We start from the raw sequence: 26,228 nt of genomic DNA on the forward strand, positions 1-26,228 counted from the left end.
CACGTTGGCTGCTTTGGGCCTGCAAAGACGCACAAAGGCTTAAACAAGTCAGAAGAAGACAGAAGGCTTTGAGAAGCTCAGCATTTGTGTCTGTTTTTATTCATAAAGTGTGCTATGGCTTCACCCGGCTGTGCAAACCCAGTGAGTCACCCACACCAAATCATGCACACACCCTTTCCAAAAGTCAAATCAAAGGTGCACAGGGAAACTGGAAATGTCTTTACCCTCAGCTTTGTCGCCCCTTTGTGTTGAAAGATGGGACCTTGTCAGGAATGGATGGTACGTCATATTATTTCTTCAACCACAAACAGAAGTTGCGTTGAAATGTGGCACTGCTAACACACGTAAAAACAACACAACAAAGGAGTATTAGAGTCAAACTGCAAAGAAATACACCAAAATGCCGATGAAAGAGATAGCTAACACTTTACTATAAGCTACACAAAATGACAGCAGTTGGTGAGGAACCAACCTAGCTAATCACTACTCATCACTTCCTCATTAGTTCTTCATTTCCTCCTCAGTAACTAACCTACATGTATGTGCCTTAGTCGTTATTTCATCACCAACTACTCTAAATGTGTTTACCTTAGTTCCTCTGGAACCACTCATTAGTTCATTTGTTCCTCAGTAACTACTCAGTGTGTGCCTTAGTTGCTCATAACTACTCATTAGTTCATTTCATCCTCAGTAACTACTCTAAATGTTTGTACCTTAGTCATTAGTTCTTTAGTTCCTCAGTAGCTACTCTAAATGTGTGTTAGTTCCTTAGTAACTACTCATTTGTTCCTCAGTAACCACTCTAAATACATGTACCTTTGTCATTAGTTCATTAGTTCCTCTGTAACGACTCTAAATGTATGTGTGTTAGTTCCTTAGTAACTACTCATTTGTTCCTCAGTAACCACTCTAAATCATGTACCTTCGTCGTTAGTTCATCATTAGTTCCTCAGTAACTACTCTAAATGTATGTGCATTAGTTCCTCAGTTAGTTCCTTAGTAACTACTCATTTGTTCCTCAGTAACTACTCTAAATGTATGTACCTTCGTCATTAGTTCATCATTAGTTCCTCAGTAACTACTCTAAATGTATGTACCTTCGTCATTAGTTCATCATTAGTTCCTCAGTAACTACTCTAAATGTATGTACCTTCGTCATTAGTTCATCATTAGTTCCTCAGTAACTACTCTAAACGTATGTATGTTAGTTCCTCAGTTAGTTCCTTAGTAACTACTAATTTGTTCCTCAGTAACTACTCTATATCTAAAGTATGTACATTCGTCATTAGTTCATCATTGGTTCTTCAGTAACTACTCTAAATGTATGTACCTTAGTCATTAGTTCTTTAGTTCCGCAGTAACCACGCTAAATGTATGTGCCTTCGTTCCTCAGTAACTACTCATTAGTTCCTCAGTAACCACTATAAATGTTTGTGCCTTATTCATTCTTTCACCATTAGTTCCTCAGTAACTACTCTAAATGCATGTACCTAAGTAATTGGCTTATCAGTAACTACTCTAAATATATACACACAAGTCATTAGTTCCTCAGTAACTACTCTAACTGTGTAGACCCAAGTCATTAGCTCCTCAGCAACTAATCTAAATGCATGTGCCTTAGTTCCTCAGTAACTACTCATTAGTTCCTCATTTGTTCCTCAGTAACTACTCCATTTATTTGCACCTTATTGTAAGGTAAGACCAAAGTTGTCTCCGTTTATGAGAAAAAGTCCCAATTTTCGGAGAAAGAAGTTGTGCTGTTCCAGGAATAATGTTGGAATGATATGGTTCCGAGGAGAAAAAAGTGTCGTTTGGAAGAAAAGATGCTATTATTAGACAGAATGACTGTTGTTTCTTTTCAGCGTGGCCCTAACACTCCTTTGTCAGATCCAGTATATCATTTGTTGTTATGAAGTATGAGTAGTTGTACTCCATGCAACAGTTGGCAAAAGGATGGGCTGAAATAAAATGCGGTGGTGAAGAGGTGGTATAGTATGTTGACTTTTGTGTTCTTAGTAGAAACTCCGCATGAAAGGAGCATAAATAAAGGTGTTTCAATGTGCCACTTCCGTTTTCTTCAAGGCACGTTTGCAAATGTGTAAAAAATAGATGGCGGTAAGCCTCCATATTCCATAGCTTGATACAAACATAGAAGCCGGTGTATGTTCCCATAATGAAACATTGCTTTACCAGGCTTACTGCCTTACCACACACACCATGCCTGTGTGTCTACATCACATTTCAGCATTTTGTCTGTCCAAATAGAGCACACACAAGGCTCGATGGGAGTTATTCCGATAAGAAATGTGGTAGAACTCAATAAAAGGTGGAGAAACCAGCTGTCAGCCTTGTGCAACTTATAAAAGGCTCTAATGGGTAAAACAATATACACTTTATGTCATAAATATACACTGGAAATGCTTTCACCATGCGTTCTGTGTGAGAGAAAAGGCAGATCGGGCTTTAAAACAGGCCGGAATGGTCTCAAATATCTACAAAGGAGACTTGCTCGGCCTGGCGAGATGATGCACCTCAGTAGTCTTTCTTGGAAAACCTTACAAGGATCATGGATATGTACATCGGGGCCGTTTGGGGAGCAAAGCAAAAGAAAGAAGAAGGCGATTGGTTTGAAACCTGAGAGCAAACATTATTGGCAAGTTTGACCAGGTGGGACATGAAGACGGACCGGACCCATCTCTTCCAGACGTAGAATGAGAAAGAAAGAAAGATTCATGAAAATCCAATCTTCTGAAAGGATCATGCTGATGTTTACATGTTCCCATGGCCAGGCTAAGCTAGCTGTATGCTTCCTTATTAGCCGTGTATTACTTATAAGAACCGTATTAGCATCTACTCTACTTGCAGTTCCAGATTTTATTTCTCCTTAATGCTACTTTCAGACATTATTCAGTACATTTTCATTCATTCATTCATTTTCTACCGATTTTCCTCACAAGGGTCACGGGGGTGCTGGAGCCTATCCCAGCTGTCTTCGGACGCGAGGCGGTGTACACCCTGGACTGGTGGCCAGCCAATCACAGGGCACATATAGACAAACAACCATTCACACTCACATTCATACCTATGGACAATTTGGAGTGGCCAATTAACCTAGCATGTTTTTGGAATGTGGGAGGAAACCGGAGTACCCAGAGAAAACTCCACACAGAGATGGCCGAGGGTGGAATTGAACCCTGGTCTCCTAGCTGTGAGGTCTGTGCGCTAACCACTAGACCACCGTGACGCCCTCAGTACATTTTATATATTTGTATTTATTTTTGAACTAATTATACATGTTTCTGGACAGTTTTACATTTTTGGAGGGGGCATTGTGATGGTGTTTCTCCAATGTTTGACAGTTAAGTTGTAATAAAAAATGAGAATTGCAGGGCAGAAATAGCAGGAGAACTTCAAATCAGAACGTCTTCTCGTCTGCTGGATTTGGAGCCTTAATAGAAGGCAAAGTTCTCCATATTGACGTGTTTTTAGTCATATTGCGTGTCTAATGCGGGGGAAAGAAGTAACAAGTGTATAGAGATTGAGTATGATGTTGAAAGGCTCCACAGGAGGACAATATGAGGGACAGCAGCATGATCCTTTCAAACAGGAGACCAAAGTGTGTTGGGGCGTGATGGTGATGATGGCTTGTAGAAAAAAGAAAAACAACATCCATGTACGGTGCTTCTTCAAGTTATGAAAAATAGCATTTCCCCAAGTGTTGAGCAAAGTTGGTGGATGGGTTTGTGTATCTGCTAATCCCCTGGAAAAATAGACATCCATGCTTCATGCTTTGCATCCCATTGGAGTGTTCTTCGTGAGAACCCAAACCAAAACAAAAAAAAAGGAAAGTGCTGGAATGAGATTTGGCAAGGAGCAGCATTGGTTTGTGACGGTCTAGATGGACTTCCTCCTCCTCATCAGCTGGTGCTTCTCCGTGAAGCTGTGGAGGCCCGGCGACACCGAGCTGATGGGCGAGGGGAAAAAGCTGTTCTTCAACGTGCTGGGCGAGATCTCCTCGATCTTGTAGGAGATGGAGTGAAAGTACGGACTCGGGCTGAGCGAGTTCCGGTGGGAGAAGGCGCATCCCAAGTCGTGCGAGTGGTAGTGCATGCAGGAGCACACCGAGTGCAGGTCGGTCATCTCCTCTCCGTGGGGCTCGCGCCGCCGCCGCCCTCGCTGTAGGGACTCGTCCTGGATGTGGATGATCATGCTGTTCCGGGTCCCGGCGAGGGAGGCTCGCTCCTCGGCGTCCCGCCGCTCGTCCTCGCTGTTCATGGTCAAGAAGCGGAGCACCACCAAGTTGAGGAAGGCTCCGATGACCGTGAGGCCCACCAGGATGTACATGAAGCTGAAGGCCACGTAGAGGGGCTTCTTCTGGAGGGCCCTGTTCTTCTGAAGGGCCACAAAGTCCCCAAAGCCGATGGTTGTTAGCGTAATGAAGCAGTAGTAGTACGACTGGAAGAAGCTCCAGTCCTCGTAGTGCGAGAAGGCGGCGGCACCAATGCACAGCGTCCCGATGCAGGAGAAGAAGCCCACGGTCACCATGTTCTCCATGGAGACCTCGGTGATGCTCATGCCGCAGCACTTCTTGATGCGCTTCAGGAGGTACTTGACAAACGTGTTCATGCGCTCGCCCAGGCTTTGGAACATCACCAGCGTCAGGGGGATGCCCAGGACGGCGTAAAACATGCAGAAGGCCTTGCCGGCGTCCGTTCCTGGCGCCGCGTGCCCGTAGCCTAAAAGCAAAAAAAGAACTTTAGCAGAAAGTCCGCTTTTGTTTCCAGCCAAGTCTGCCAAGAAGGAATAGACCGACTTGGCGCACGTCATTAATGGCAGCGGAAGGGGGAAGGACGGCTTATCCAATTAGTTTGCAGAAGGGAGCCAGTGACGCTTTTAGCTAATTAAACTTTAGCTGCTGACTCACACACACACACACACACACACACACATATAAAGTATATGTACTCCATGGGGGGTCCTCATATTTGAACACTCCTGCATGATATTAGTGGCGCCTCAAGTGGGTTGTGCTCAAAATGCTAAGACATGCTAGCATATACATGTAATACACATATCATTTATTATTCATTCATTCATTTTCTACCGCTTTTTCCTCACGAGGGTCGCAGGGGGTGCTGGAGCCTATCCCAGCTGTCTTCGGGCGAGAGGCGGGGTACACCCTGGACTGGTGGCCAGCCAATCACAGGGCACATATAGACAAACAACCATTCACACTCACATTCAAACCTATGGACAATTTGGAGTCGCCAATTAACCTAGCATGTTTTTGGAATGTGGGAGGAAACCGGAGTACTACGGAACATGCAAACTCCACACAGAGATGGCCGAGGGTGGAATTGAACCCCTGGTTTCCTAGCTGTGAGGTCTGCGCGCTAACCACTCGACCGCCGTGCCGCCCTTTTTATTATCATGACACAAATACTCTTGACACAATAACGGCCATGTTTTTCAACCAATCTTGCTCAAATTTAACACACATGTGCTTGTCACCCCCCTAAAGGTGTGTACCAAATTTGGACTGGATTCAGCCACACCTCCCAAAGTTCCAATAGGTGTTTTGCACAGCTTTGTGAGAAATTTCAAGTCAAATATCGGCTCCACCATTTAATGTATTTGGTGGCAGCCCCTGCAGGCTCATAACGTCTTAGCACTATGGGGAGCAGAGCTTTCAGCCGCTCTGCTCCCCAACTCTGGAACTCATTGCCACCAGACCTCCGTAACTCTGCCACCCTTCCCATCTTCAAATCCAAACTCAAAACTCATCTGTTCAAACTTGCCTATTCCCTTTAACTGCTTCACATGGTCCCCCCTCCCCCTATTTATTGTATGTTCTTATTTATTGTATGTTGTCTTTTATCTTGTATATTGGTATTTTTTTTTCTTCTGTACAGCGATCTTGGGTGTCCTGAAAGGCGCTTTTAAATAAAATGTATTATTATTTATTATTATAAAAATCTAATTCAACAAGAAAACAGCCAAACTTGAAAATGTTGCAGTAACATTACAAGTATAAAGTCAAAATATTATGTTAATATAATCATAATTACCAGAAGAAAATGTACACAAATAAAGTTGGACGATTCCATGTGGCAAACAGTATATGTTAGCCTGCACTACTTTTACTTCCCAAATATCCAGTAGTGTAGAAAAACAGCAGCCAACTAACTCCCCCGCCACTTGGCATTTGCATCACGTCAGCATTATTTTGCTTCCAAACGGAGACGTCATATTTTTAGTGTACTTTGTATTTGGTTGGAAAAAAAAAGAAATAAAACTTGAGCTCCACCCTGACCATTAATCCACAAATATGATTTATTTATTGTTTTTTTTTATTTGATGAATTATTAACTGGCGTACATAAAATTCCAAACATGTTCTAAGGAGTTTTCTTGTATTATTTATATGGTTAGTTCATCAATAATAAATATATGTCTGTTTTTAATTATTTTTTCACAAATGTGTGTGTATTTTAATGTGATGATCTGTTTGCCGTCTTGTAATGACTCAATTATGTGTTGCTGTTGTCTTGGGAATATTGCCGTGCTGCTTTTGTGCTGTTTGTGTGCACAGGTGAAGCTTGTGTGTGTGTGTGTGTGTATGTGCAGCACGCCGCATTGTGAGAAAAGTCACGCAAGCATGACATCATCTCAGGTCACACACAGACACACATTACATCATCAGACATGGACTTTCAGCAATACCATGATGTCATTTCTAATTTTAGAGGAATCACAAAGTGAAACAGAAAGTACTACTAATAATACATCATTTTTTTAAAGTTGAATGTCCAGGGTACAAAAGGTCAGGTACATTGCAATGTGATTCATTTAAAGAGAAAGCCTTCGTGGCAGCTCCCCCTTGTGGCCATCTCTATGAATTGCAACTAAAACCCCCTTTTCTTCTTCTTCGCAGGAATTCATATCTTGGGTATAATCATTCTAGGTCAGGGGTCTCAAACACGCACCCCGCGGGCCAAATGTGGCCCGCATGACACTAGTTTGAGGCCCCCGCCTTGATATGAAAGTTTAATGTTAGTGCGGCCCGCGCAAGTTTGATATGGATGCTGTATGGTATCATGTACCCAGAAAAAATTATTACGTTTGATTAATGTTCATGTTAAAGGTTAAATAACTGTTAATAGTTATCCTCCCTATCCGTGTGGAAGTGGTAAGTTTTTGGCTATTTAAGTTTAAAGGAAATAACTTGAAGGCTAGCATGTGTTAGCATGTGTCTCAAGACCCTGCAGTTGCGCAATATGTTGTAAATAAAAAGAGTATAAATGTGACTATAGTCGTGTTTTGTCATGTCTACAGGGCTCTAATAATGCTTTGTTCATTTTAATCTGAAAAAAATAATTTGTCTACCCACCAACTATATGTGGTTTCTTAAGTTTTTATTATTTGCCGTTTTGTTATTATTATATTTATTTATTACGATTTATTATTTGTTTATTTATTTTTCATCTTATTTTGTGCAGAAAAATAAAAATTAAGATATTTGAGAACAGTGGAATGTTTTATCAGAGCTTTTATTGTAGAAAATCGGAACCAAAGCACTGAAAAAGTTTGTATATTTTTCTGTTTTTAATAAATGCGTTTTTTTTGTTTTTTTTTGGAAAACCTGATGCGGCCCAGCCTTGCCCAGTGGCCCCCAGGTAAATTGAGTTTGAGACCCCTGTTCTAGGTCATCTGTGTGGTTTGCCTTTCCAGTGAGCTGTAGCGGCCTGCCACAAATAAAATGGGACCGCCACATATAGTTTTGTACCTGAGAACAACATTTATGCAATTCCTAGAAAATATGACCAGTAACAAGAAGGCACGTTATGTTCTGCTCAAGTATGGACATTTTCAGGAGATATTTGAGACAAGACAGCGCCCCCTATTGACCTCTTCTCCATAGTAGTAAGCAGAGCTCCTGCCACACATGCACAACTACAGCATGACTCAACGTTTGTTTGGCTGCTTTTTCACTTCACTAACACTTATTTGGAGCGTCTGCCCACTCCCACACTGCTCTAGTGTGTGTTTACGTGTGTGTGTGTGTGTGTGTGTGTGTGTGTGTGTGTAACGGCCAGCTATACAGTCACATTGGACTTTGAGTCATTGATGCTCAAATTGAACTGACACAGCGCGGGAAGGGCAAATCCCATTACGATGTCGCTCTATTATAATGTCATACATTTTTCAGTTATCTCATCATGAGAATGGCGACGGTCCTAATGAATAAATCAAGTGGGAAACTGAGGTTTCGTAGCTTTTACAAGACAAATGATAATACGTGTACACCTCTTTAAGACGCTGACATGTTGGGAGCGCTAGGCTTCCTGCTAACAGTTAACACTCTTAAACAACAGCAAGTGTGGAAAGCAAAGCACAAGGATGATAGTGTATGGTATGCTGCATGATGCTATCAAGTGTTGAGTGTTAAAGAAGACAAAGAAAAAGCTGCAAGAAGACGGAAGGCCTGTTGGAGTATTACGCTGGAATAGTCACGACATTGCATGGTATACTGCATGGATTTTTTTATTTTTTTTACGCAGCAATGTGGCAAAATCTGCAGACAAATAGATGTGAGCAAGTGTTAGCATGTTAGCACTTTCAACCTGGTTAGCAGGGAAGTGCTTTTGTTGATTGCATTGTGATTTTGGCAAAAACAACATTATTTATTATATTTTTAAGGAAGAACCTGTCAGATTAGCATCTTATGTCATTCTTCATAAACGCGGAAGTAGTGTAATCGAACACATGGACAAACTATGCTGCAAGGATCTGAAAAGCTGCATAGGTTTTGAATCAAATGTGCAAAAATCTCAAACAAAATATGAACCAAGATTACACAGGAATAGTAATGGTAATGGTTTAATTTAATTTGAACATGCATCAGATTACAATTAAGTGCATCCCATAATCAGTTCCCAGTTCCACATGTCCAAAAGGAGTAGGAAGAAGCAAAGCTTATTAAATCCTACCCCTCCATCTGGTACTTTTACAATCAGTAACTGTTACATTTGTTCACTTCCTGCTTTCCATAATACAGTTTAAGGTTGTTGTTTTTTTAAATAATGCACCTCATACTGAAGTACGAGGTGATATGAGCATCCAATGATATAATGGGTTTCATAGTAAGTGTCAATATAGTGATATATATAGCACATCATGACTGGTTCAAGACTCTTCATCCTTGTATTTAGCAAACATCAACTGCTTGTATTGTTTCTTGAATTGGCTCATCGTTGTGCATTGTTTGAGGGTCTTACTCAATCCATTCCATAGTTTGATTCCACATACTGAAAAGCTACGGCTTTTTAACGTCGTCCTAGCATAGAAGTGTTTAAGTGTAGCATATAAGTGAATAGTCACAACAGTGCATGGTATGCCTGCTGGAAGTAATGGGAAAGTGGGGACTGATTTTGACCTCAATTGTACAAACAAAGAAGAGGAAAGCATAAGAAGATGAAAGGTTGTTTGCGGTATTAGAAGGAATAACAACAATGGTGCATGATATGCTGCTTGGTGCTGAGAATTCGAACCGATTAGGAAAAAGCGGTGATATAAAGCATATATATAGCAACCACATGAGTGCTTTCCTGATCCACCAAGGAGCATTGCACAAACACGTCGGGGTGCCTCAATCAGACTAAAGCAGATGCTGAGTTATGTCGCAGAAAATCAAATGTGAGAGAACCAATAAATCATTCAATCCCAAACGCTCTCACTCCTGAATAATCGAGATCCCAAAGTGAAATTACGGCTATAGCCCATGAGGACATGCTGCTCCGAGAGAGTGAAAGAGAGAGGTTTCACTGCCTATTAAGAGGTCCAGGAGCGTTGTTCTTCTCCCAGCAAACGAGGTTACAACCAACTGCATATGTTTGCTTCAATACAATAAGGTTATAGAACAATAAAGTCCACAAAAGCAGCCTAAAGTGGTCCGTTTTTATGCATCCCACTGGGCAAGGCAGCACCGCTTTATTGGCCTGAGAGTCGCTATGTGTTGCTATTAGAGAGCATCTCTTTCAAAGAGCGTCGCACACAGGTGTAAAAATGGCCACCAAAACATTGCTGGGTCACTATGTAAACTGGCTTTAATGGCTGTGCTTGGGATGTGATGGCGATAAAAGGACTCCAGGGGGGTCATAGTGGTGGGACATTAGATGTCAAAGTGTGGGAGGTGGGTAGAAAAGTTTACACTGGAATAGTGCATGGTATGCTGTTTTGCTATGGTGTCAAGTGTTGAACGTGGCGATAAAGCATAAGCATAACGAGATGAAAAGTCTCTTATGGTAATACAGTCGTCCCTCGCATTATTGCAGTTTGATTATGGCTCCCTTGCTGTATCTCCCTTTTCAGATATGAATAAACGGTCGCTGTAGACTATGGTCTATTAGTTAAAACATAGTGAAATAGGTCGTACGGTGCTTACTAGGTGGCAGTAATGACACAAAACATTAAGACATTACCTTACATTACATTACCTTAACACCAGTATGTGCGACATGACAGTGAAAAAGTTCTCCCATTCCATGTGGAAGTGGTACATTTTTGGCCTCTTGAGTGTAGGAGGAATGAATTTAGCTAACTTGCTGGCTAGCTAGTGACCATCTCGAGTCCCTGCAGCATAAGAGTTAGGCAATGTGGTGTATGTTATTTCATATTTACAGGGCTCAATTAAGGTCAAAGGCCAAGGTTTATTGTAATTTATTATCATTCTATCCTATATTGCAGAATTTCATTTAACACTGTCGCGTCTGAAACCAGTTTGTCTATATGTGCCCTGTGATTGGCTGACAACCGGTCCAGGGTGTACCCCGCCTCTCACCCGAAGTCAGCTGGGATAGGCTCCAGCAAGATAGTGAGGTAAGCGGCATAGAAAATGGATGGATAGATGGGGTCTGGGACCAATTAAACAAGAGACGACTGCATGTTGGGATAGTCACGACAGTGCATGGTATGCTGCAAAGAACTACAGAACATCTTCGGACAAATAGAAGCACATTCATAGACTCTAACAAGAACTGTACCAACATAGTCAAGCAGTGGAAGCGTCACAGCAGTGCATGGTATGCTGTTTGCTAATAGGAATTAGCAATTTTGATGGACCGGTTTAGTGATCTTAACTACACTGAAATCTACAGACACCAAAGTCCAGTGAAGGCAGCCGGTGTATGTACTGCTTCTATAAAGGTAGTGACTAGCATAGTGCGGTGTAACATCACATTAACATACACCACAATTAGGTCTCCATTTGTCCCCCCCCCCCCATTGCTGGTTACTCACTTTGCATCATCATGCATTATTTATAACACTGTCAAGGCTGGTCCTCATTAGTGCCAACACCCGCTCTGCATTAGTATTAACTCTACAAGTGTAGAGCGCTTGCTTAAACCAGCGCCTTTTGATCCGCAGGTTAATCTGACTCCAACCTTCTCAGGTAGCCCCAAGGTATTAATTGCTTTGGGCTTTGGCATTTTAATGAAGGTCAAGCGGGGCAGAGAGGCCAGATGATGTCGGGGTAGTTGTGGAAGAGAAGTAGGTGGGTGCTATGGTTACCTGGCAGCCCATCAATGTCAAGGAATTTATGGATAATTGTCTTTTTTTTTTAGATTGTCGATTGTTGGCGGTTGGTTATCAATAACAATACACATCTGAACAGCTGATGCGTTGACAGTCAGACTTTTCAGTAGCAAATCACACATCAGGACATGCTAATTCAGCAAAGTGCTGTTGTGTGCGTCTCATCACATTCCGACACCACGCAGGCTGCATTCAGATATACATATTTCCTGTTTTCCAACAGCGGGCCACATGCACCGGCAATTATTGTCTAAATAAATAAATAAACGGCAATGAATTCAGTACGCACATTATGTTTTTTTTTAAACAGGTAGTCAAAAAGCATGTAGAGGGAGAGGAAATAAGGGAAATATACTGTACATCATAGCACATAATCACTCATCTTTCATATTTTACATGCAACGTGATAAATTAAGGCTTATAGTCTTATTCCAAAAGACCCTCCCAAGCAGTAGGGAAGATTCAACAGGAAAAAAAAAAGAAAAGCGGCTATAAACACGAGTAGGCAACAGATGCCTGTGGTGGAAGATACGGACGACGTGCAGGCAACACAAGGAGAGCGATGCCAAGACGCGAGCAGGAGCTGTCAAGAAGATGTAGTCATCCTCGCAGGCATCCCCGTGTGACGGCGACAGCTTGTCACCTTCTAGAAAGTGACTCAGTGTCTTAACAGAAGGCTGCTGGGGGCCACCCTGACCGAAAAAGGTCAAAGGTTGGGACTTCCAGCTTTCATACTCCACTTTCAAGTTCAACGCAGCCTAATGACATGCAATGATAGCACAAGACAGTACCCGCCCACCTTCATCACATGTGTGGGAAAAGTTTGGGGAAGGCTCGCCAGTGCACACAGCAAGACACAGGAAGGCACAGTCACGACAGTGCATGGTATGCTGCTTGACATAAACACGTCCGAATCTGCAAAATGGTACTGCGGTATGTTGGAGCCTATCCCAGCTGTCTTTGGGCGAGAGGCGGGGTACACCCTGGACTGGTCGCCAGCCAATCACAGGGCACAGCGGTCACAACAGTGCATGGTATTGTTGTGGAAAAAATGTCTATCATCCTAAGTAGGATAGAGAATGCCTGAGATAACTCAGACAGAACTCTGGGAGTTTTTATTACCTTTGCAAAACAAAAGGGTCAGACAACACACAGTATGCATGGCGGTCTGTAGGTGTCTGGCCAAGAGGGGCCTCTTGGCGGGAACTTTTATACTCCATAGCATGCAAATTAATTACATTACAAGAGAATGGAGACATTCTTGTCACACTCATGTATGGAGGTTAGCCTACACACCCATTCTTCTGGCACGGTTTGTCGCACCCATGCTAGATAACCTCCTAGGGTCAACCATTTGGTGGGACCTCCTGATGTCCCCTGCCTCCCCTGTGAAGGGGGAGTTTTGATCAAAGAATGTCCCTAACCCCAGGTTACAGATAGTCTCCTGCTGTGCCCACCATTCTTGAAGGGATAGCAGGATGTGCTCGGAGCTCTACAAAAGGCCGTAAAGTAATTCTCACAATGTGTAACCTATGTTATACCTGTGAAATATATATTTTTCCATCACAGTATGTTTCTAGGAATTAAGATCGGCAGACATGTTTCCGGGGCCCCTACATTGTACTCACGTGCAGAGGTGAGAGGTGCCTTTGAGGATGATCACTTTAAAACTACTCATAAACAATGAGTCACCACGAGAAACTCATCAACTCCTTATAGTGCTGTTTTTCTCCCTAGCAACACTGCCAGAGATAAAAAAAACACCATGGAGGGGGGGTAGGGGGTGTATGAATGACTCATGCAAACTTCAAGGCTAACTATAATTTCATATTCGGTAATTGGATAGGATGTCACAATGGATTGTTGCATTTGAAATGCAAGCTTGAAGAAGTCTTTGAAATGTTTGCTGACGTCAACTTGAGAAGACGTAACGGCAAATAATGAGACGTTAAATCAAATTCATTGGTTCCTCCTTGGGTCCGTGGCCCCTTCTCTCCACAAAAATTAATTGCAAATCAAGTCAGATGACTTACTTTCTTGGGGAAATGGATTATACATTTTGCAGGTAGCAATAAAGATAAAAATATGAGGGGGAAAAAAAGACACAAACACAACAGTGCATGGTATGCTGCTTGACACAAAAGTCCACAAATCTGCAAACAAAGTCCCATGCTTCATGCATCAAGTTCAGAAGATGGCAACAAAGAAAAAAATAGAAATGTAACTACACTAGAAAGTCAGTGCATGGTAGGCTGCTTGCCACATCTAAAACTATCACACAATTTGGACATAATTGTCTTGTTTGTTTTTACACCAAAAACAATGTTTTTTTCTATGTGTTTTGGATTCAAATGTGGTTAAAAAAAATACAAATGTGTCCATCCATCCATTTTCTATGCCACTTCTCATCACAAGGGTCGCAGGGGTATGCTGGAGCCTATCCTAGCTGACTTCGACAGGGCAGGGCACATATAGACAAACAACCATTCACACTCACATTCATACCTATGGACAATTAGGAGTCGCCAATGAACCTAGCATGTTTTTGGAATGTGGGAGGAAACCGGAGTACCTGAAGAAAACCCATGCCATTAATGTAAAATGTCAAACTTTTATGTAACTACATAAAGAGACAAGAGGGAAGCCAAGTGTGGTAAATAATTAAAAAGTCATTCATCGCTGCTGGGCAGAGAGGCTGCAGAGATGTTTTCCTCGTAAATAGAGTGAGCTTTAACGGCAGCAACAAGTGATTTGAATGTTAGGCGAGTAGAATGCCTACTCTTGCCTGTCCCGGGTTGTCACCTTCGCCGGTGTTGGGGTCCACCTAATCAAGCCGGTCGGCCTGCATCAGGAAATGCAGCCAAGTGAGCGCTGCTAAGCAACAAGCAATTGGCTGTTCTCACTCTAAAATCACTCGCTCAGAGAAAGTGACACCACTTGGCCTGTTGTGCCCTGCTGCCTCTTTGCTCTCCCAGCCTGAACACCTCAATCACAACGTCAGCTCACACGCTTTTCTGTAAAACAAGATGGCGCCAACATGCAGGAATCAGAACATGACACCAAAACCAACTCAAACTAAAAGTCCGCAAAATATTATCCATAGGTATGAATGTGAGTGTGAATGGTTGTTTGTCTATATGTGCCGTGTGATTGGCTGGCCACCAGTCCAGGGTGTACCCCGCCTCTCGCCCCAAGACAGCTGGGATAGGCTCCAACATACCCGTGAACCTAATGAGGATAAGGATAGAAAATGGATGAATGGAACTTTATTAAGATGAAATGATATTTTTTGTCAGGTTATACTTTTGACTTTATCCTCGTAAAAATGCATCTTCTTACTGATGATATTACAACTTTATATATTATTCCAAAAATTTTAAGTGTTAAAATTAATTTTCTCCTAAAAATGTATACTAAAAATCATTTAAATAATATTATATTAAAAAAACTTTATTTTAACTTGTACTATTACTCTTCATATTATTTTGTAATGTGACCATTTTTGTTCACAGTGACCTAAATACTACTATTTTCCGGATTATTCTTGCCAAATTATGTTTTATTAAAAATAAAATTATAATTTCATTCATGTAGATCCCACCAACATACCTGTGAACCTGATGAGGATAAGCGGCATAGAAAATAGATGGATGGAACTTTATTAAGATGAAATTATCTTTTTTGGCAGGTTACACTTTTGACTTTATCCTTGTATAAATGCATCTTGTTTCTGATGATATTACAACTTTATATATTATTCACAAATTTTTAAGTGTTAAAATTAATTTTCTCCTAAAAATGTATAATAAAAATAATTTAAATAATATTATATAAAAAAACTTCATTTTAAATTGTGCTATTACTCTTCATTTTATTTCATAATTTTACCATTTTTGTTCACAGAGTCCTAAATACTACTATTTTCTGGATTATTCTTGCAAAATTATGTTTTATTAAAAATAAAATTACAATTTCATTCATGTAGATCCCACCAACATACCTGTGAACCTAATGGGCATAAGCGGCATAGAAAATGGATGGCTGGAACTTTATTAAGATGAAATTATCTTTTTTGTCATTTTATACTCGTAAAAATGCATCTTGTTTCAGATGATATTGCAACTTTATATATTATTCCCAATTTTTTAAGTGTTAAAATTAATTTTCTCTTAAAAATGTATAATAAAAATCATTTAAATAATATTATGTAAAAAACTTTATTTTAAATTGTGCTATTACTCTTCATTTTATTTCATAATTTGACAATTTTAAATACTAAATACGACTATTTTCCGGATTATTCTTGTCAAATTACGATTTATTAAAAATAAAATCACAATGTTATTCATGTAGATTTACAAATAGCTTAGTTTATTCTTATAAAATTAGTACTTTTGGTGATTATGATGCGTTCATCCTTGTTTAATCCTTGATTTAAAAAAAACTAATTTTACTATATTTCCTGCAGTGTGGCTCTTCCTATTAGTACATCACACAAACACACACACACCCACACAGGTTTAAAACCTGTGTGGGTCAACACTTGTGCCAGCGTCTTCTGTATTTGTTATCCACCCTGCAGGGGTGCCGCATTCAGTATTAAGACACACTACTCGTGTTTAAAAAAAAAAATACAATACAATAAGAAAAATGCAAGCAGACCACACACTGTTCACCAGCCGCCAACGCCGATTTCGTGCTGCTGTTGTGTGGCAAATAACTCATAGAGGAGACCACGCATACACACGCACACTCCCACGGAATCAAGTGCTTGTGATAAGACTGTGTGGGAGCGCATTACACATCGCACAGCTTCACAAGGAAGATAATTGTCAGGGTCCGGCTGGAGAGAATTAGCAGCAGGTGGTCGGGAGGAAGTCACGTGGGTCAGAAGGAGCCATCCTAACCGTATTGATATGTTGAAATACAATTTGGACTGCCATGACTAGCCATCATCTTTGACAATAAGAATGATGGGCCTGCATGGACAGCACGGCAACAATACAAGAATAGAGTCGGGTCAGTCTGCGTAGAAAACCTGTTTCTCCAGTTCTCTGTTTGTGCAGGCTGCTTTTTTCGTCCTCAATGTACATGCACGCTTACTGCCTGGAGGAAAGCGATGCCCATCTAGCCAGAAAATGAAGTTAGGAGCTACAGGGCTACCTCTGCAGGTGATGCTTCTGCTCACTTCTGGACGCTTATTGCGCAGATTAGTGCTCAAAGTTTGCAAATTGGTATTAGTTTCATGCTTTATTGGCTTTAGTTGGAGTGTAATTAGTTTAGTTTATCCCTAAGGCGATATGTGGTCAACTCAGCAGCAGCTAACTGGATGCTAAAGTTAGTGGAGAACTACAGCATTCAGTACTGGTGCCCAGATGTAGTGATAGCCACTGCAACAGTTGTTTTTTTAAATTAAACTATGCCTTCACACAAATGACAACAATATAAACAATGAGATTCCTCCTTGATAGCTTAGCGGCTAATGTGATATTGGTATGACAAGAATTGCTTACATAAAACTACCCTAAGAGTGTCAAAAAATGTTTGTATATATTCCAATGTATCTAATTTTAAACAAAACATACACTAAGCACAATAAAGTATATCTATTGAGCCAATAAAAAAATAAAATAGTTGTTTACCTCCTTTCCTCTCTGTGGTGATAATGTGAATTACAAAATGGCTGCCAAAGAACTGGAGATGAAGAAGAAAACATGGCATGCTTTTGGCAAACAAAAGCATTTTTAACTTCAATGAGGTTTCATTTATCATTCACTCTCAAAACAGAAGCAACAGTAAAGTGAAAGAAAGTTAAAATAACAGTTGTTGTTTACATCGTTTCCTCTAGGTGGTGGTAATGTGCATTACAAAATGGCTGCCAAAGAACTCGAGATGAAGATGGAAAAGATGGCCCCGTAACTAATATTTTCACAAAAACTAGGGTCTGGGCATTTTTAAATTCAGTGAAGTTACATTTATAATTAATGTTCAAAACAGAAACAACAGCAAACTAAAATAAAGTAAAAAAAAATAACTTGTTTACCTCCTTTCCTCTAGGTGGTGGTAATGTGAATTACAAAATGGCTGCCAATGAACTGGAGATGAAGAAGGAAATATAGCCCCATAACCAATATATTCAGAATTAGTATTTTAAGTATTTTTAACTTCAATGAGGTTTCATTTATCATTCACACTCAAAACAGAAACAAGAGTAAAGTGAAAGAAAGTTGTTGTTTCCCTCCTTTCCTGTAGGTGGTGGTAATGTGCATAACAAAATGGCTGCCAAAGACTGGAGATGAAGAGGGGAAAAGATGGCCCCGTAACTAATATTAAAAAAAAAAACGAGGGTCTGGCCATTTTTAAATTCAGTAGAGTTACATTTATAATTAATGCTCAAAACAAAAACAACAGCAAACTAAAATAAAGTAAAAAAAAATAACTTGTTTACCTCCTTTCCTCTAGGTGGTGGTAATGTGAATTACAAAATGGCTGCCAATGAACTGGAGATGAAGAAGGAAATATAGCCCCATAACCAATATATTCAGAATTAGTATTTTAAGTATTTTTAACTTCAACGAGGTTTCATTTATCATTCACACTCAAAACAGAAACAAGAGTAAAGTGAAAGAAAGTTGTTGTTTCCCTCCTTTCCTCTAGGTGGTGGTAATGTGCATAACAAAATGGCTGCCAAAGACTGGAGATGAAGAGGGGAAAAGATGGCCCCGTAACTAATATTAAAAAAAAAACCGAGGGTCTGGCCATTTTAAAATTCAGTAGAGTTACATTTATAATTAATGCTCAAAACAAAAACAACAGCAAACTAAAATAAAGTAAAAAAAAATAACTTGTTTACCTCCTTTCCTCTAGGTGGTGGTAATGTGAATTACAAAATGGCTGCCAATGAACTGGAGATGAAGAAGGAAATATAGCCCCATAACCAATATATTCAGAATTAGTATTTTAAGTATTTTTAACTTCAACGAGGTTTCATTTATCATTCACACTCAAAACAGAAACAAGAGTAAAGTGAAAGAAAGTTGTTGTTTCCCTCCTTTCCTCTAGGTGGTGGTAATGTGCATAACAAAATGGCTGCCAAAGACTGGAGATGAAGAGGGGAAAAGATGGCCCCGTAACTAATATTTTAAAAAAAACCGAGGGTCTGGCCATTTTAAAATTCAGTAGAGTTACATTTATAATTAATGCTCAAAACAAAAACAACAGCAAACTAAAATAAAGTAAAAAAAAATAACTTGTTTCCCTCCTTTCCTCTAGGTGGTGGTAATGTGCATTACAAAATGGCTGCCAAAGAACTGGAGATGAAGAGGGAAAAGATGGCCCTGTAACTAATATTGTCACAAAAACGAGGGTCTGGCCATTTTTAAATTCAGTGGAGTTACATTTATAATTAATGCTCAAAACAAAAACAACAGCAAACTAAAATAAAGTAAAAAATAAATTGTTTCCCTCCTTTCCTGTAGGTGGTGGTAATGTGAATTACAAAATGGCTGCCAAACCACTGAAGAAGAAGCGATACCCGCTCATGTCTGTGAGGCAACTTACCTAATATTTTCACAAAAAAAGTTTGGGGTAAGTTTTAAACTTCAGTCAGGTTTCATTTATAATTAATGCCCAAAACAAAAACATCAGTACCCCAAATTGCTGTGACAGCAGGATGGCCGCTAGGCTAGCTTGTCCTAAATGAGCTAATTACTCTCTGGGGTGGTGTTCAAACATGTCCAACATCACATCTGGACGCTGTGGACAACAAGCTGTATCGGCAAACAACACTTTCACTTGATGAATCACCTTTTAAAGCAGATGTTTCAAGTCATCATGTATTTGTGCTCCACGACCGCTCCTCCTAAGACAGTTGTTCACGTAGCGTGACGGCTGACGCTTATTGAAAAATGTTTTGCTGCCGCACTTTGCTGCCAGTAGATTATTTTCACTTTGCTGAGGCCACCCGCTGGGGGCTTGATAGAGGCCCTAAGCACAGATCGATGGGAATGTTTTCCTGTGGTGCCGATGATCTCTGCGGGATTCGGAAGCTCCGGAGCCGGCGGCTCTGGACCCCACGAGGACCCCGTGGAGCGCAATAGTCTGTCTCTGTTCTAGTGGACACATGCAGGACCAAGTCACAGCCAAGTCACTGATTTACCAGAAGGATATTGGTGTTTATTCATAGGCTATGACACTTGGTGGAGACTTAATAAAGACTTATTGTGGAATATTAGGACCATACAAAATGATGAATTATTGTTTTATTTATTCTGGTCAAATTTCCATGATAAAAGAAAATATTATGACCTTTTTCCTTGTCATTTTTCTTAAAATTGTAGAAGTTATACTGATGTATTCCCATGAAATGATGCGTTTTCTCGTAAAAAAAAGTATAATTTTCAAGTTTATTGGAGTACAATTTCTCTACTAATTATATTATAATTTTAGTCTCCCAAAAATCTGAAAATATGAAGACTATTCCTCTTATGATGTAGTTTTTTGTCATGAATTTAATTGATCTCCCCCTTAAAACTATGCCAAAATATGCTCAAGTGTTTTTTTTGTTTATTCGGGTACAATTCCTCAGATAATATTAAAATTTTACCCTCCCAAAAAAATCAGAAAATATTAGGCCTTTCTTTGTGTTATGTTTTTTTGTCATAAAATTCTGTTTTTTTTCCTCCTACATGCATCTATTCTAATAAAATATAGTTTTATTTACACATTTATTCTGGGAGAATTTCTCTGATAATAATCACAAAATATTTTGACTTTATTCTTGTTCTATTACACTTTTCCCTTAATATTTCCACTATTTTTTCCACAGAAAACATAGACTTGTCATACTAGTGTTTTCTCGGTTTGATGACAATGCTACAGTTTGATTAAGCTGTATTATTTGAACAAAAACTGCAGGTGTTCATCATTGACATGTAAAAATATTGATTTTTATGGTCATTTGGACTAGAAAATGGCGCTAACTTCCAGAAGAAAGCACATGGTGCATATCTGCGGTGTATATACACTGCTGTTGATGTTTCCAGACATTTAGCTAGAGATGACTTTGGCCTCCTTAAGCCGTCTTTAGTCTCCTGGCAACGTGAGCGCGTCGCCAGTCAGCGTAGCGGCGAGGTGGAGCAGAGAGAGACTTTGGGGGCAGCTGTCGTAGCTTAAAGTGTCACATTGTGTGCAATTACTCACAGAAAGAAAACACACACACACACAGAGTCAAGCTGCAGGTCAGCATCAGGATCAGGATGGAGGTGGGGGGGCGTGGCTTTCGGCATCATCGTCAATGGCTATGATGGCTATATGGCTGTGATGATAACAAGGAAGCGGCCTCAACGTGAGGACTGCATTACATACACTGAATGTCTTGTTATCATGAAAGTGTAAGTCGGCGCCTCCAGCTGAAGATTACAAGGTGTTTTTAATCTGCAGGTATGAGATTAACGCTGTTATCGCCTCAACTGATGCTACCGCTCACAGGTTGGCCGCGGGCACTTATTAAAATCATTCATTTTTACATTTGTATTGAACCACAGAAAGAGAGCTGCTTTCTATTTTCTATCTTTTTCTACATTTTAGAAACATCAGTAATGATTCGGAGTGCATGAGAAAGTGGAAAGTGACTACACGGTCATGCATGAACAAGTATATTGTGCAGCGCTGCGGCAACAGAACCAATGTTGCAATAGCACCAGGGAGCAAACTGCTCAGCCAGATCATTCATTCATTCATTTTCTACCGCTTTTCCTCACAAAGGTCGCGGGGGTGCTGGAACCTATCCCAGCTGTCTTCGGACGAGAGGCGGGGTACACCCTGGACTGTCCCTGTGATTGGCTGGCCACCAGTCTAGAGTGTACCCCGCCTCTCACCTGAAGACAGCTGGGATAGGCTCCAGCACCCCCTGTGACCCTCATGAGAATAAGCAGTAGAAAATTAATGAATGAATGTATCGACTATATTGGCTAATACAAACGTAAAAGGTAACTATAGGGGTGTTATTCATGTCTAGAGGGCTCTATTCATTCATTCATTCACTTTCTACTGCTTTTTCCTCACAAGGGTCGTGGGGGTGCTGGAGCCTATCCCAGCTGTCTTCAGGCGAGAGGCGGGGTACACCCTGGACTGGTGGCCAGCCAATCACAGGGCACATATAGACAAACAACCATTCACACTCACATTCATACCTATGGACAATTTGGAGTCACCAATTAACCTAGCATGTTTTTGGAATGTGGGAGGAAACCGGAGTACCCGGAGAAAACCCACGCATGCGCAGGGAGAACATGCCAACTCCACACAGAGGGTGGAATTGAACCCTGGTCTCCTAGCTGTGAGGTCTGCGTGCTAACCACTCGACCGCCGTGCAGCCCTCAGCCAGAACAGTTCATTGTAAACAACAGTGCACCACGTATGAGTACAAAATTTTTCAAGCACATGCCGAGCTATATAAAGCTGCCGGGTCTTCAAATTAAAGCAAAAGCCACACATTTTTGCATCCAGCGATATGGAGCATACCATATACGGCTCCTTGCATTACAAATTGCATGGATCTACAGGCCATAAATGGCCCCAGGGCTGCACTTTGGACACCTATAGAGGTGTACCTTCATCTACAGTCAGTTTGTGGCCTTTAAGATGCGTAGTAAGCGCTAGCAGACTCACACATACATCTGATCTTAACATGAGTGCACCGTGTTGCTCGGGTTTGAGCATTAAACCAAGCGCACCCTCGGGAGTGTGCTGTAAAAACTTGAACAACGCTTTACGTAGAGTAGATCTAAAACGGGCACCCAGCACCCCCGTTTCCACACATGCTGCATTAAAAGGCGAGCGCCTGATGAGCACATGAATATTACAGCGGCTGCGGCCACCGTAGCCTGGAAACCAGGGCGCACGGACCATCGCCGGGCCTGTGCAATGCCCCCCCCCCCCCCCCCCCCTCCTCTCTTAAGTGTTGCCTGGCAAAGTGGGGGGACGGGCCTGTGTGGTGCATTAGCCGCTCAAGTCCTCACCTTGAATAACAGAATAAGAGTGTTTGGGGTGTATAAGCAACAAGTTGGGACCAATATGGTGGAAGCGTGAGGGATGCATGCAGGAGCTTGGAATAAATCTTCATCATGTAGATGCATGGCAGCTATTAGCGGTATATGGACTTATGTTTCCTTTGGGGGGGTGGGGGGGGGTCATGTTACCTCCATAAAAGGGAGGAGGATAAGCACACTTTCTAATTTTCTAATCTTCTATGTGCTCACCACCACCAAGCTTAATTAGACTGGATCCGCATCAAATATTAGTGTACAGGAGAAAAGGCCAGCAGGTCACAGCAGTGACGTCACAGCAAGCCACACAACTCGCAAACAATAATCCTGTGCACGAATAGATTTAAATATAGCAAAAGAGTGTATAAATACTATGTTTAATGCCACTTAGGAGCAAGGAGGGAGCTGCAACATGTTGCGTAAAAACTTCCAAAAAGCCACTCGACGAAAAAGGCTGGGAAGTCCACACTGCCACTTACCGATGGTGGTGATGACCGTGATGGCAAAGTAAAAGGAGCCGGCGAATTTCCACTGCACCCCGGCTCTGTGCGGCTCAGCCTCCATGATGATGGTCTCCAGCTTGCGGTAGTCGTCCTCGCTGATGTTGTACTTCCCCTGGAGGCGCTTCTCCTCGGCTTCCAGCTGCTCCTTCTCCCGCATCTCAAAGTCGGACTCCAGGGCGTCAAAGACGGCGGCCCCCACCAGCAGGTAGGTGAACGTGCAAATGATCAGGGATAAGGTCCGCACGTTTTGCCGCTTCATGGCCACCAGGAGCCGGCGAGTGAGGGTCTCATGTCCCCTCGTGTTCCTCCCCGGGATGGTGCGACGAGCGCGGTGAGGGAAGCCGAGTGAACTGCGCCTGGAGGCGGATGCGCAGAGGGGCGCGCTCCGATGACGGTGGCCGAGGTGGGCGCCGGGGCTGGGGCAGCGGTACACGGAGAAGCCCAGATCCTGCTCCTGGATCGCGGAGAGACACAAAAGACTGCTGGAGCGCCTGGACCAGGAGCCCTGCAGCCGCGAGACCCTGCGCAAGACCCGTCCGAACCAAGTCCTCCCAGTGCGCAGTGCCATCAACAAGCTGCTGTCAGTACCGCCTGCTGGGTTCTGCTGCCCCAAAGTGATCCAACATGGCCTAAACGGACAACACACATCATCTAAACATCCTCTTAATCACTTGCAGAGCATCCTTTTTCTTCTTAAGTTTCAGCACCAACCTGTTCGCTGCAACATCCTCCGGCATGTACTCTTTTCCCAAGCACACATTCCCCACGCGAGGGGGGGAAGAAAAATCAATGTGGTATCCTAAAAAAAATGTGCTGAGTGGCCAAGAAGACGAATTGGCGCTGCAAAGTTGGCCCACTGTGAAGTCACGTTAAAGGAAACAATTCAAAAATCACTTGAAAATTATTCCACGCACGCCAAAAGACATCCATCTCTCCGCAGGAGCTGTGAAGAAGACTAAAAAAAAAAGACTTCTAGTGTCCACTCTCACGCGCCTCCCTCCACCAACTCAATAATACAAAAAAAAGGCGTGTTGCCTCTCAATCTGCTCCTATTTCCACACACTCTCTACTACAGACAAGAGTGGGCGTCACTGCCCCCTCCTGCATCACTTTTTGCTGTAAAGTGTGCAACAAATGACTGCATCACCATCGCCATCACCATCACCCCTCCCACCGGTGACCACCACGTCTTGTCACGATGGTGGCTGGAGCGGCGCTGTCCGGGGTGCTGAACGAGCCCGATGCTTTCCACTTTGCATCCATGCGCGCGAGCGCGCTCACACCTGGCCCAGCTCCTTTACCGCTTTCTCATATTTTGTTACTTTTGTGGAGCTCAATAGATGGAATTACCAAAAGCATGTTGCAGTATGCCGGATTACGATTGGATTACAATTGACATTCTGTAAATGAATATCTTTTTGGCATCAAATGTATGCATTGTTTTATTTACATAAGTACAAAGTATGGGAACTGTTAAGGTGAGGTAAAACTGTTTATTAGGGCAAGCAATGCTTTCTATGCTGGCCTAACCACTATCAGAAACATTCATTCATTCATTTTCTACCACTTTTTCCTCACAAGGGTCGCAGGGGGTGCTGGAGCCTATCCCAGCTGTCTTCGGGCGAGAGGCGGGGTACACCCTGGACTGGTGGCCAGCCAATCACAGGGCACATATAGACAAACAACCATTCACACTCACATTCATACCTATGGACAATTTGGAGTCGCCAATTAGCCTAGCATGTTTTTGGAATGTGGGAGGAAACCGGAGTACCCGGAGAAAACCCACGCATGCACGGGGAGAACATGCAAACTCCACACAGAGATGGCCGAGGGTGGAATTGAACTCGGGTCTCCTAGCTGTGAGGTCTGTGTGCTAACCACTCAACCGCCGTGTCGCCCACTATCAGAAACACTGATTGTTAGCATGTCTCGGTTGCACTAGTTCATGTATGCTAGTTTTCAGGTTTAGTAGATTTCAGCATCTATTTGTTGTCTTGTCAATGTAATATCTCCATGGCCTTCAGAATCAGGAGTGCTGGCCTACATCACTTAAACACTACTAGCAACAGGGCTGCGTGTGTTTATTGAACCAGGGCCAGCAGTAATGGAAATTTTCCTGTCTTCTGATTGGTTGATCAGAGCAACAATTAAAGTTATGCTCACAAATGCTGACTTGGGAGGAAAAATGTACATTTCCAGTGACAGTTATTGGGTAAATATTAGGGATGTCCGATAATAATCGTCTCGATATCAGCATAAAAATGCAATATCCAGATCATGAAAAAAATGCTGGATGGCACATGGTACTTGGATTAGGGTGGATGAGTATGTACAGCAACATTTATTATGCTTTTCTTTTCTAAATATACTGTCCCTCACAGAGTCTGCTCCATGCACCGCCCACCACTGGTGTATTTGTACAATTGTAAACAGCTCTGAGTATGATGCCGAATTAAAAGCATGACCATAATAATAAACATACTATAAATACACAACTCTGTGGCAATGACACATAAAACTGTGCATTATTATCTTTAAATAAGAACAATTCTCTATGCAGATCTGAATGAAATCTGGGCTGATTGGTTCTCGACCTTAACACCGCCACCCAAAGAGTGTGCCCATGCATTCATTGTGAAACTAATGTTAGAAACCGTACCTGTACCTGAGTGCATATCAGAATCCTTCACAACATGACAAGATGACCCCTATGGAATCAACAAAGACGCGGTCATGACATTTCTTACATGCTCTTGATCAACATGAAAGCGATGAAAATACGCTTCAGTGATATGAAGATCACAAAGACAAATTCAAATAATTTCAACTCTCAGCATTTCATGTCCAGGCAAGTGCAGACCACCCACAGAAGTCCTAATGCATTTGTGGAGAGACGCTTCACAGGAGGAAGAAAAAGTTTAATTATGGCAAGCGCTTAGCCTCGTCTCCATGGCGATGGATTGGAATGAAGTTACAGTATACGATTGTCTGTGTTTATCACACACGAGGAGTTCTTTGTGGCCTCATCTAACCTGATCAACTTTCAATCTTCATTCAGTTTCTACCGCTTATCCTCACGA

General features: G+C 41.8%; 1 protein-coding gene across 1 annotated transcript; it reads right to left on the reverse strand.

Annotated features, from left to right (window-relative positions):
* Nucleotides 1–24,235, reverse strand: kcnk9 (potassium channel, subfamily K, member 9). Its single transcript, XM_058046657.1, has 3 exons — nt 23,857–24,235; nt 23,122–23,774; nt 1–4,736 (listed from the first exon to the last, which is right to left on the reverse strand). Exons 1-3 carry the CDS (start codon nt 23,880–23,882, stop codon nt 3,895–3,897), a joined length of 1,521 nt encoding a protein of 506 aa, XP_057902640.1. The 5' UTR covers nt 23,883–24,235; the 3' UTR covers nt 1–3,894.
* Nucleotides 24,236–26,228: the final 1,993 nt, after the last annotated feature.

This window comes from Doryrhamphus excisus, chromosome 14, assembly GCF_030265055.1.
Source record: "Doryrhamphus excisus isolate RoL2022-K1 chromosome 14, RoL_Dexc_1.0, whole genome shotgun sequence".
In the NCBI taxonomy this organism is placed as follows: Eukaryota; Metazoa; Chordata; class Actinopteri; order Syngnathiformes; family Syngnathidae; genus Doryrhamphus; species Doryrhamphus excisus.

Coding starts and splice junctions, on each gene's coding strand:
- kcnk9 (XM_058046657.1), bottom strand. CDS start 23,882: ATGCCGGAGGATGTTGCAGCGAACAG. Junction 23,775..23,856: donor GAGGATGTTGCAGCGAACAG/GTTGGTGCTGAA, acceptor TTGTCCGTTTAG/GCCATGTTGGATCACTTTGG. Junction 4,737..23,121: donor CACGGTCATCACCACCATCG/GTAAGTGGCAGT, acceptor TTTTGCTTTTAG/GCTACGGGCACGCGGCGCCA.